Source organism: Podarcis pityusensis, assembly GCF_964106645.2.
Source record: "Podarcis pityusensis genome assembly, chromosome: 7".
In the NCBI taxonomy this organism is placed as follows: Eukaryota; Metazoa; Chordata; class Lepidosauria; order Squamata; family Lacertidae; genus Podarcis; species Podarcis pityusensis.
Window position 1 is genome coordinate 87,210,509 of NC_138031.1, and position 12,270 is coordinate 87,222,778.

A 12,270-nucleotide genomic window follows, 5' to 3' on the forward strand; every position below is an offset into this window, starting at 1 on the left:
TTTTGGAAAAGCAGTGAACAAACATGAAATGAAAAGCTCTTAGTTCCTCTTTTTTTACATAATAGGGAAACTAACCTAAAAAGGAAAGCATGGGTTGGGATAAAGCAGATGGATGCTGTTCAGAAGAAATGAGTCAGCCATGGTATGCTTTGCCTCGGGCCCTGAGAAACAAAGGCAGGTCCGGAATAGGAGCATGTTGAGAACGTGGGTGCAACTGTTTGGATAGAAATGAGAAATAGGATCAGTCAGGTTTTTTTAAAAAAGCGTTTCCTAACTGACATAGCAATCTTATACAGTAAGCCTGCAACTTACGCAACTTACGTGTGCACTGAGCTTTATGCATGTGGCAGAGAATAAATAAATCAAAGGGAGTGGGACATCCAGGAATAATGGCTTTGGCAATCCTCCCTGCCATTGAACCCAATGGGTTTTGACTTGACGCAATTTTGCCTTTAGGCACGATCCCTGGAATGTAAACCCTGTGTAAGCGGCAGGCTTTGTGTACTACCATCGCAACAGGGCCAGAGATAAACCCCTGTGACGTCACTGGAACGGTCACCATATCCAAAGTGTGCCAAGTTCAGGAAATGGAAAATAGGAGAGTGGAAAATTCTTGTCTGATGATGTTTTCATCTATAATGGTTACTTTAAAGTTGCAATGTTTTGGCTTTTGGAGTGGTAGGGTTCAGAGACAAAGGATATTGGGGGGGGGGCTGTAGCGGAGGATAAATGTTGGGTGCTTCAAGACTGTTGCTATTTGGGGGTGGGACGCAAATCACATACTGGCAAATTCAGCTTCTGCAATCAAAGTTGATTTGGAGCTCTTGAACAGGCAACCCAATTCTCCACAAAATTTGGCTTTTTAAAATAAGAAAAGTGACACGGAAATGTACTAGAAAGTACTTGATGCAATATCATAAATCATCTATGCAAACAAACAAATTAGAGTGAATATGCAATAAGCAGGTTATCTGGAAGCAACTTTCATTTATTTTAAAGGACTTCTTTCCCTCACTTTCTCCTCTAGCTCCCTCTGCTGATTCTTGTTTACAATACTTTTCCTTCCTTCAGTTTCATGCCATTGCCACGTTTCCAGGCAGCATAGTCAGGTTTTGCTGGGAGTTTTCTCTTAAGGTAAGAACATAAACATAAGAGCATAAGTGGTGCCTGCTGGATCAAGGCAATGGCCCACCTAGTCCAGCATCCTGTTCTCACAGTGGCCAACTAGAGGATTGTGGGAAACCAGCAAGCAGCACATGAGCAAAAGAGCCCTCTCCCTTCCTGGCCTTATATCAGAGCCCCTTGGTGCCACGGCCATTTCCATGGCTAGCAATGCTAGCTGCTGCCCAGCCATCTCCAGATGACCCCTCACATGGCCCGGGGCTCAAAATGGGATTCCAAGATTGTAAGATGATGCTTTGGAATTGCTAGCCTAGCAGGTATACTAAGCAAAAGCAGTTTAGTTTATTCAAAGACCTAATGAGGAGAATGGAAATGTCTGCCAGTAGTCATCAAGTGCTTCCCTTAGGAAATGAAAAAAATGGGTCTCGTGGTTTCCTTGGCATCTGCCAGCAGAGATCAGAGTGAGCCGGTGCTGTTTTCCAAGGCACTTGAGTTAGGAGCTGTGAGAAACTCTGGGCATCTTCACACAAAATGGAATATAAGCTGCCTAAAGCACGAAGCATATTAGACTCCATATTACGTTTTGTATTTTATGGGAATTCAGAGTCCATAATTACCTGCTAATGGGTTCCAGCAGGATTGGGATATGTCTGGGTAAGTTTAATATCTAGCTATTCTCCCCTATGAACTTAGATTGGATGTTTTGGCACATATGTTAATGGGAATGGAAGGAGGTGGCATTCATCCCACACATGATGTACTCACTTCCTTCACTCAGACAAATAGAGAAGGTAGGTATCCATTCCTCCACCATTACCCGGCAGTCTTATCTGCAGAAACACTAGTTTCTGGACCCAAATGATACTGATTAAGTTAGACCCAGTGTGAAGGAAACCCTGTTCCAAAAATTTCCAAGTAAAGGTTTATTGGCCCTCTAGCTTAAATCTACACAGCAATCTATCTCAATATATTATTATTATTATTATTATTATTATTATTATTATTATTTCCTTTGTGTTCTAGATGAAAAGGTATAAGCCAAAATGTGAACTCCCCTAAACAGCATGTGTGTGTCTGTGTAAAATCCCACCTCTTTCACTTCACTACAGGTTTACATGTTTTGTGAAATTTCTCTTGGCACATATGTCTGATTTAGAAGCTCAGTTCCCAAATCTATTTAATTCATAGGGCAATTATCCTTATTCTCTCTTCCTATATCAGCCAGGACTTTTGCTGGCTGCCCTATGAGCAGAGACTTGCAGGCTGCTAGCACTCTGCTCAGCTGCAGAAAATTCTGTGCTGAATTCTCCTCACTGTCCTTATGTAGCCTCTCTACCAATCTTCCCCGTAAACCAGTGAGTCAGCTCTTTTGGGCAGGCTATACAGTCATACCTTGGATCCCAAACACCTTGGTACTTGGACGTTTTGGCTCCTGAATGCCACAAACCCGGAAGTGAGTGTTCCGGTTTGCGAACGTCCTTTGAAACCCGAATGTCCGACGGGATCTCCCTATTTATTTATTTTTGACTGGGTACATATGTGTGTTTGCCCCTCTTAATTTTAAAAGTTTTCAATTTATTGTGTAATTAGAAGCATTGTGGTCTTGTGGTTGAAATGCGTGTGATATATGAACAAACTTGGAAGCTTTAGAAAACTTAGTTCTGGTTTATGGTAGTGGATTTGGAGTTGTAGATGCTCAGAACTGTTGTTATGAGGCATAATAATAATTTCTTTTCTATAAGCCTTTTCTGCTAGGCTTTTTGAGTGCCTTCAAGCAAGAAATACCTGGGTTTCCAGTTCAATGTGTGTTATAGATTCAAATAAAGGATATATCTCATTGTATCAAATAGTATGTGACTAGTAATTTGTGAGAAATTATAAAGGCTATTTACATAAACCTTCCGCTCAGTTTGATAATAATCGTGTCCTTACTTACTTGGGAGTGAGCACCATTTAGCTGAAGGGGAGTCGCTGCTGAGCAAAGAGGAAAAGAGGCAGGCTGCCTGGGTTGGCTCTGGACATTGAAAAGAGGACGCATGCGTGACTTGTGCTTCCTCTTTCCACAGTTCCACATAATGTCTAAAGTGGTGCCTCGTGCTTCTTCCCCAATCAGGTGAGATTCATTTTTTTCTGTTATTTTATGGCATTGTCTAGGAATGACTTTCAATCCATCTATTACTAATATAGCACAATGCTTTACATTGTGACATTTTAAAGTCTCTTTCCTGCCCTGAGAAGTTTCCAATCTAAATTTCAGCAGAAGGGAGGCAGCTGAGGGAGGGGTACCCAGCAGAGGGAAGAGGGAGGCAAGGAGATCAAGAGGCTGTGCCTACAACCATGCACTTACACATATTTAGGCTTTATTTATTTATTTTGAACATTTATAAACTAGCCATAATTTTAAAAAATGGATTTGAGGGTAGTATACAAAGAATTTTTTTTAAGATGCCAGAGTTCTGGCTTCTAAACCATTTTCAAGGACAGCCTCAAGCATTTTATTATTAGTTCAACCTGGAGGTTACCAGAGCATGAATAATGGAGATCAGCCTATCTCTATTTGGGGGAAAACCTGCAGCTGATCCGACTGCACCTTGATCCAACTCTGGTCTCAATGACATGGGGTTCCTTCTACCAACTTGGGTGGAGTTGGTAAAAGGTACCCCATGTCATTGAGACCACTTGTATCTGAAGTAACAGAGTTGGATCAAGGAGCATCCCTAAGCTGTGTACCTGCTCCATTCAGAACAGTCAATACACCAACTATCTTACTGTGGAACCACAAACTCACAGTGCATCCATCTCATCAGGACTCAGCTTCAGTTTACTAACCCTTTCTCAATGCGTTCCTGACTCCAGACAGCAGCTTATAGCTTAGCACTTTCACAGCAATGCTGATGATAAGAAAAAATAGAGCTGGGTGTTATAGGAGTGTGTATTGGTCTCACATTTTGCTGAGTACTTGTGCATTTTATTTTATTTTTAAAAAATCTTATCTGTTTATGAATTGCTTTGTTCTTTTTCCACCTTGTTCTTTGTTCTGGGTTCTGAGCCGCTCTCTATAAAATGAAGCTCTCTGTTGCTCTTTCACTATAACAGGGAATTTTAAAAACAACTATTACTTTCCACACTTTTGACCAAAGTGGGTTAAATTTACAGGCCCAGAGGTCTATATACCATTTTCATTTTCTGCCAGAATTATTTTCAGAATGACAGGCATTGTGATTCTCCTGCAATGTCAGACTTTACCATTTTGGGGTAGGAACAAACAATAGGAATTGCAGGGGGTGGGGAAAAGAGCAGGGATCCCATGGAAAGGCTGGAACTGGGAAAAAGTCACACACATCCATCAATGACCTTGCTACCCCAAAGACTATTGGTGGTGGCCTCTTCACTGATTTGGGGATATATTGTGTGAGAGATCTTTAAATATTGACTTGCATAGGGAAGGGATGGTGCAAAAATCCCAAGGAAACACTGGGATGGGGGGAAATGTTACTCTGTTACCCAAGTGTAGTTGGTGGGGTGGACAGGCTTCCGCCCCCCCATGTTTTTTATGGAGATACAAGTACCCCTCAGCCAGGACCTTGTTACAGAGTGGGCTTCTGCCCCTCTCCCCACAGATTCTTGGTGATACAAAGAGGAGCTCTCTATTAACACACACAGGACCACATGACAAAAAGACATAGGCTTTAATACTTTCTCCAGATCACTGTGATTGGAGTGCACTGGGAAATAATTCCCTATGATTAAAATCTAGACCTGTCTGTCTCCACTACTTTTGTCTCAGCCTCTGGTCATTCCCCCAATCAGTTTGGTTTTCTTAGGAAAAAGCAACTTCTGTGTGTGTGTGTGTGTGAGAGAGAGAGAGAGAGAGAGAGAGAGAGAGAGTGCGTGTGTGAGAGCAGAAGCCATAGAAGTACTTGGAAGCTGAGGAACTTGCCACTATTCACCCCCCCCCCCCAAGGTTTCCTTCATTTTGTAAGGGGGGACATAGTGGATTTAAAGACCCAACTAATCTTCATACTTGGTTGGTATGAAAAATGGACTTGCTTACTGCACAAATCCACTGGAGAAAAGTAGTTCTGAAAATCATTCTTCTAAACACATTCTTCAAAGTGTATGTGCAGCTGTCTGCAGGAGTGTTGTCCCAGTCATCACTTTGGATGTGACACAGAAGTGTAGAAGGAGGATGAATCACACATGCATCATTTTTAGCACTTCCAGATAATGTGCAAAGCAGTTTGCAGAAGGGACATTGTAGAATATTCAAACCTTGTTTTTCTTAATTATGTACAAGGTAGAAAATATATAAACACTGGGAGAACATTCCTCTCTCTCTCTCTCTCTCTGCATGTCTGTGTGTGCGTGTGTGTGTGTCCATGGAAGGAGCTGAAGGCAGCTTATTTCCTTTTCTATCCTGGTGTTTTTACACAAGTATCTCGCCTCCTATTGACACTACAATTGCCCATATTATGTAAGGAATGCCCATATTATGGGATGCCAGGGTTCAGTTCTGATTTGAGCCATTAAGCTGGGTCTCTCACACTCAGTGTAACCTATCTCATGAGGGTAAAGGAGTGAGAATATGCATCCTTGAGCGCTTTGGAGAAAAAAGTGGTATACTGATGTAAAGTAACAAGTAAGTAAATAATAAACTCAGATTGAGGTCTTTTGCAGCAGCCTTCATATGAAAAATTTAGTTAGAAACTTCGTAACCAAGGACCAATAACTCATTCCTATCAGTTTAGATGGAATGGTGATTTAGGTTTGAGAGCTCTTCTCTTTCCTTCTTTCTTTCAATATGTACATTTATATGTAACTGTATACAATGAGTATTGCTACTATTACTGATAAATGTAATCTACATATAAAAAAGGTAAAGGTAAAGGACCCCTGACAATATACTAATATCCAATTTATATGTATGTACAGTGGTACCTCAGTTTAAGAACAGTCCTGTTTACAAACGATTCAGTTTACGAACTCCTTAAAACCAGAAGTAGTGTCCCGGTTTGCGAACTTTACCTCGGTGTAAGAATGGAATCTGAATGGTGGAAGGGCACCGGCGGAGGGAGGCCTCATTAGGGAAAGCGCACCTCAGTTTAAGAACGGTTTCGGTTTAAGAATGGACTTCTGGAACAGATTAAGTTCGTAAACTGAGGTACCACTGTACAGGAGTAATGAAGTGACTGGCTAATGTGCATAACAACCATCCATTGTGCATTTTTTTGTGCCTCATGGAGAATGTACACATAATCTGTCCATGAAGAGGGAATTGTGCAGCCTTCCTGGTCAATATACATAACTCTCCAACAAGCCTTGGGGAAAATGCATATCTGTACATCATTTTACACATTCACGATACATAATCTCCAACAGGACAGGGGAAATCTGCTTATCTCAACAGGATTGTGTGCATTCTCCAGGCATTATTAGGATCTTTAGGTTAGCTGGAACAGGAAACTTGAATGGCAACTCATTGTTGCAACATATTTAACTGAGATGACTCTATATATGGGAACTGGGACTGGAATCCTATACATACCCCACCTGGGGTACTGTGCCAGTTCTGGGCACCACAATTTAAGAAGGATATTGACAAGCAGGAATGTGTGCAGATGAGACCAAGATGACCAAGGGTCTGGAAACCAAGCCTTGTGAGGGATGTTTGAGGGAGCTGGGGATGTTTAGCCTAGAGAAGAGGAGACTGAGAGAAGATAGGACAGCCATCTTCAGATAGCTAAAGGGCTGTCACATGGAAGATGGAACAAGCTTGTTTTCTCCTGGTTCAGAGGCTAGGACCTGAACCAATGGATTCAAGTTACAAGAAAAGAGATTCTGAATAAACAGCAGGAATAACTTTCTGACAGAGCTTTTAGACAGTAGAACAGACTCCCTCAGGAAGTGGTGGATTCTCCTTCCGTGGAGGTTTTCAAGCAGAGGTTGCATGGGCATCTGTCATGTATGATCTAGTTGAGATTCCTGCATTTCAGGGGGGTTCAGGGTCACTTCCAATTCTACAATTCTATGATTCTGTTGATTCTGTGATTCTGTACCTTAGAGAAAGTCTACTGAACTCGGTGTTACTTACTTCTAAGTAGACATAGGATTGCACAGTAAATGGACTGTCTAGGAAACAGGTCAAAACGGTGGGAAGTTTACTGAAATGTCAGGTTAGTTTGCTGTAGACCAGCTCAAAAATATTTGTTCATTTGACAGCTTTACCATCTGTCACATAGTTACTTTCAAAGAAATAATTAATGTTGGGGGGTTTTTGGTGGGAGGAGGACTTTTTAGTCATTGGTGGTTTGGTACTTTTGCCACTTACAAAAACAATTAGGTAACTTATTTTGAAAGTATGAACTTAACTTTCAAATTGTAATAAATTTACATGTAAATTATTCCCTGAACAAGCTTTTAACCTGGAATATTAGGGTCAACCAAGAATTGCACACTTTTTAAAAAGGGGGATGACATTCAATGCGCTGCCCATCCACGACTCCCAAGCCTACCCCGAGCCATTGGCATTCCTCCCTTACCCCTTCATTTTGACAGCTTGGGGAAGGCTTGGGAGTCGTGGGAGGGCAGTGTGCCAAATGACTTCCATGGGTGGCTCGCTTCGCCCCCAGCTATAGAGCACGTTCACCGCTCCGGGCACCCAAGCGCCATGCCCCCCTCAGGAGCACGTCCACCTGGGCAGCACCCGCCCTGGGCAGTGTGGCATATGCTCCGCCGCTGTCTATTGCCCCTGTGAATCCAGCCTCCCAAGGTGGTCGCCTCACCTTGCCTCATGGGTTGGTCAGTTGAAATTCAATGTTGCTCTGTTACAGATGTTCTGTCTGCACAAGCATTTCCGTTTGCCAGGTGGAACAATTCCCCTTGCATGCTGTTCTGCAGGTTCTCCCAATGTCCCCAGGCTGGGGGGGGGGGCATGCAGGGGGGAAGCCCTGTTGCGCGGAGCCTTGTGCAGGACTTCTGCTGATGGGGCTCCTTGGGTGAATCCTGCCCAATGGGTCTACTCTGAGCAGCAAGGTGGATACAACTCTGGTTTGGTTTTAGTTTCAGAAGAAGGCAACAATTAAGAGGAAGGCAACACCATAGTCATTTATAGCACTATTCACATTTAAAGAATTGTGTAGGGTTAAAGGAAAAGTTATCATCATTTTTGACTAGGGCACCCAGTGAAATTTACTGGCAGATGAGAGGAAGCACATCTTCACACAGTGCCTAATTAATTTACAACACTCACTCCACAAGCTCGGGTGGTTGTTTCTAGGCTTATCAGTGGTTCTAAGTGAGGATAGCTGAGGAGAGACCTCAACTCTCTCTGCATATCAAAATGAATGTGTATAGATACATGGAAGCAGCCTCTTTTGTTGTTCATTATGAAAGCAAATGCAAATCATCTGGATCATGCCTCTTCCTTGGACCGCATACCCTTTTTTGTCCTGAAAAAGAAAGTGCATCTTCTTGAGAACTCTGCATTCTTTCTGCTGGGCTGCTATCCCTTGGGTATTGTACATTATTTTTTGAGCTTTGCGGACGTGCTCAGGGCTGTTGCTAAAATATCTGTGTTTGTATTGATTATTTGGTAGGCTTCTGAATCTGCGCTGCTCAAACAGGAACTTACATAAGATTTCGTACTCCCCAGGATAGTTGTTTTCAGACAGACTGAGCTGGCTTCTGCCTGCACTGAGCTTTTGGTTTTCACAGATTCTTCTTCAGGACATTGAACAAAGCAAAAAATAAATAAAAACAATAATACCTAAAACATATATTTTTTAAAAAAGCATGATGGTGGACCCTGCCTGAAGTTTGCTGATGATGATAAATATAAGATGATTTCCATCCTTGATACAGTTCAATGTGTTGTAGCAAAAATATGTTTAATTTAATTCCTATATTTATATATGTTTTTATACTAAAACAGTCCCTAAGTCGTTTATAAAATTAATAAAGATTATAAAGCATTCAGAAAAATGCATACATTAGTGAAAATAACAAAAATGTATTAGGGAGAATTGCTTGGAAAGCTTGCATGTTTGGCAAGAATGGATAAAATGTGTGTATTAAGGAGAAATTCACACTGAAATGCTGATGAGAACTTTTAAAGATAAATAAATTGAAAATTGATGTGGAATTGTGGAGAACTGAATTTAAGATTGGAAGAATGATTAACAGAGAAACCAAAATTGTCAGATTCATCCATCCCTACCACTGAGAGATACACAATACACAGAAATTATGTCTTACATCTACACAAATCATACTGTGCCTACCCTTTTCTAATATCACTAATTCCATATCTCCCTATACCTCATACACATCCGTAAACACTCCATCTATTTAATCACTCCAATATTCATTCTCTCTCCAATATCTTGTGCTCTGTCACCAAACCACTATCTATCACCAACCAGTTCCTCCACTCCACTCTAAAATATGCTGCAAAACACCAGGAGACAGTGGAGCAATTCACTTACAGAACCATATAAAGTATCAAAACAAATTTCTCCCCGTCCATCACACAGATGTACTATATGCACCCTGGTGCTCCTTCCTCTCCTCCAGGAGAGCCCTCAGGCATCTCAATAGTTTAGCAAACAGCTAAACTATGGGATAAATGGTGGTCACAGACTTGGGGGGCTTTAAAAGAGAAGTGGACAAATTCTTGGAGGAATTTGCCTCTGAATGTCAGTTGCTGGGAAGCACATGAGGGATGAGAACTGTTGTGCTCCAGTCCTGCTTTCAAGTTCCCCATGGAGGCCTCTGCTTGGCTCCTGTGAGAACAGGATGTGGACTAGATGGGCCTGATCCAGCAGCCTCTTCTTATGCTCTTATCCTTTTTAAAAACCCATTCTCAAGATATCCTCCCAGGAGTTCTGCAGTCTAAGGTATATTGACATTTTTACCATTTTTATCTACGGTACATTTTGGAACTTTTTACTACTTCCAGTATGTATTTTTATCTTTTTGAAATTATTTTGTAGTGATTTTTAACTATCTTAGGGAGGGCAAGACAAGCAAGGCACAATGCGAATTCTAAGAATCTGACACAGTGATTGCCATTCCGAAAATATTTTGGTGTACGGTGGCCTGTAAGTCTGGTAATATCTTGAAGCTTAAATACTGAATTTGGCAAGACATAGGGGAGAGAGGGACGCGGGTGGCGCTGTGGGTAAATCCTCAGCGCCTAGGACTTGCTGATCGTATGGTCGGTGGTTCGAATCCCCATGACAGGGTGAGCTCCCGTCTTTTGGTCCCAGCTCCTGCCCACCTAGCAGTTCGAAAGCACTCGTAAGTGCAAGTAGATAAATAGGTACCGCTTTATAGCGGGAAGGTAAACGGCGTTTCTGTGTGCTGCGCTGGTGCTGGCTCGCCAGCTGCAGCTTCGTCACGCTGGCCACGTGACCCGGAAGTGTCTTCGGATGGCGCCAGCTCACGGCCTCTAGAGCGAGATGAGCACGCAACCCTAGAGTCGGACACGACTGGCCCCTTACGGGCAGGGGTACCTTTAGGGGAGAGAGAATGCATGAACAAAATTTCCCTCATTTGGTCTCACTGTTGCTGCTCCTTCTAAAAAAAAAAAAAGCAGGCTAAGCAATATGTTTTGTAAGAATATATCTTAGGCAATGCAGAATAAATAAAAGGAAGGTCATGCTAAGATAACTGACATCAATAGCATGATTATTGACTTTTGACATGCTCTTTGGCATTAAGACAAATGAGGTCTCCATAATTTCAAAAGAAATTTTATTAGTGAAGTTTTATTAGCGAAGAGTAATTATCAGGAAGCTTGCTATAAGCCTCCTTTCATTATGTGGCAGTGGCAGGTTGGTTGAGGAACATTTGAATTTGTGCATCCTTTCCTGGTGCATAGTTAGCTAAATTGCTACAAAAGCATCCAGTAAAGGTCATAGGCACAGCCGCCGCCGCTGATACCTGATGGTCTGGACTGTTTATCTGGTGATGTTGTAAAGAGGCATCTAATTACCTAATTGCTGGATTTCTGCACTCTTGCGACCCAGAGCCCTCCTTGTTTATCCTCTTTCCTTTTGGGGTCCTTTCTGCTATTGTTCAGTATGGAACACTGTCATTTGGAAAAGCCGAATGACCTTCTCAATTCCCAGTTACTTTCTCTACGGAGATGTGCTTTAGCATTTTCCCACTTGGCAGCAGCAAAGCTACTATATGGTACGTTCCCAGAATGAATAGGCAGGCACATGAGCATTAAAAAACCCCCTGCAGTGATTGTAGCTGAACTGAGAGGAAGAGAGTCCTCCTCCCCATCTCTCCCCTTCCTGTAGCCAAATGCTGCCATTCAGATCTGCACAGGCTGTGCAGTCAACAGCATGTCTGCCAACAGCAGCAGAGGTAAGAGGGAGAACGCAGCGCAGGAGATTGTGGCAGCAGCAACGCCAGAACGAGGGCAGGAATCCTTCTCGGAGAAAGCCCTGCCTGAGTTGATGCTGCTTCCCAGTTGGATGTGATGTGCATTTGTGTCTTTTGCGCATTTGGGGAGGAATGAGTGCTGTCATCCATGCTTAAGGAGAGTGGGGAGGTACCGGAATGAAAATGTGCAGCAGGAGTCAGGGATGGGAAGTGCTGTAGAGCCTGAAACTCAAGCATCTTTTTATGCCAAATGCAAAAAGTATGAAATGCAGCTGTACTTCTGTGCTTTGACATTTGGGGTGGGGAGACCCTCCCATTGTTAATGATGACTTGTAGTTCGATAAAGGATCAGCTGCTCATGAAATGAAGCCTTTAATAAATCCAAAGACTTAGTGGTCAAGAGCAAGACTTCTCTTGTTGGTTTCTAACACCATATGTGGCTGGAGAGATCCAGTGGCGATCTTAATAGGGCTGCTTTTTCTCTCTCTTTGCAGCTGTCCGTCCAAAGCTCAAGAAATTGAAGAGCTTGAATGTGGAAGTGGGAGCAAAAGTTTCTATGAAATGTGAGGCAAGTGCTGGAAATCCCCAGCCATCCTACAAATGGTTCAAAGATGGCAGAGAACTGAAGAAGAGCAAAGATATCCGCATAAAATATGGGAATGGAAAGTAAGTACATAATTGCTTCTTTTCACCCTAAAAAATGAAAAAGATTTAATGTGTTGTTCATATAAATGTCATCTTACACCTCCATTATTT

At 42.3% G+C, this 12,270-nt stretch overlaps 1 protein-coding gene across 4 annotated transcripts in view; it reads left to right on the plus strand.

The window, feature by feature from the left end:
• NRG2 (neuregulin 2) overlaps window positions 1–12,270 on the plus strand; it is a 145,350-nt gene that overhangs the window by 76,585 nt on the left and 56,495 nt on the right. For all 4 annotated transcript variants that reach the window (XM_081015165.1, XM_081015164.1, XM_081015166.1 and 1 more), the window contains exon 2: window positions 12,009–12,180. In XM_081015165.1, coding sequence (XP_080871291.1) covers window positions 12,009–12,180 — 172 coding nt within the window. The remainder of the gene's footprint in view (window positions 1–12,008; window positions 12,181–12,270) is intronic.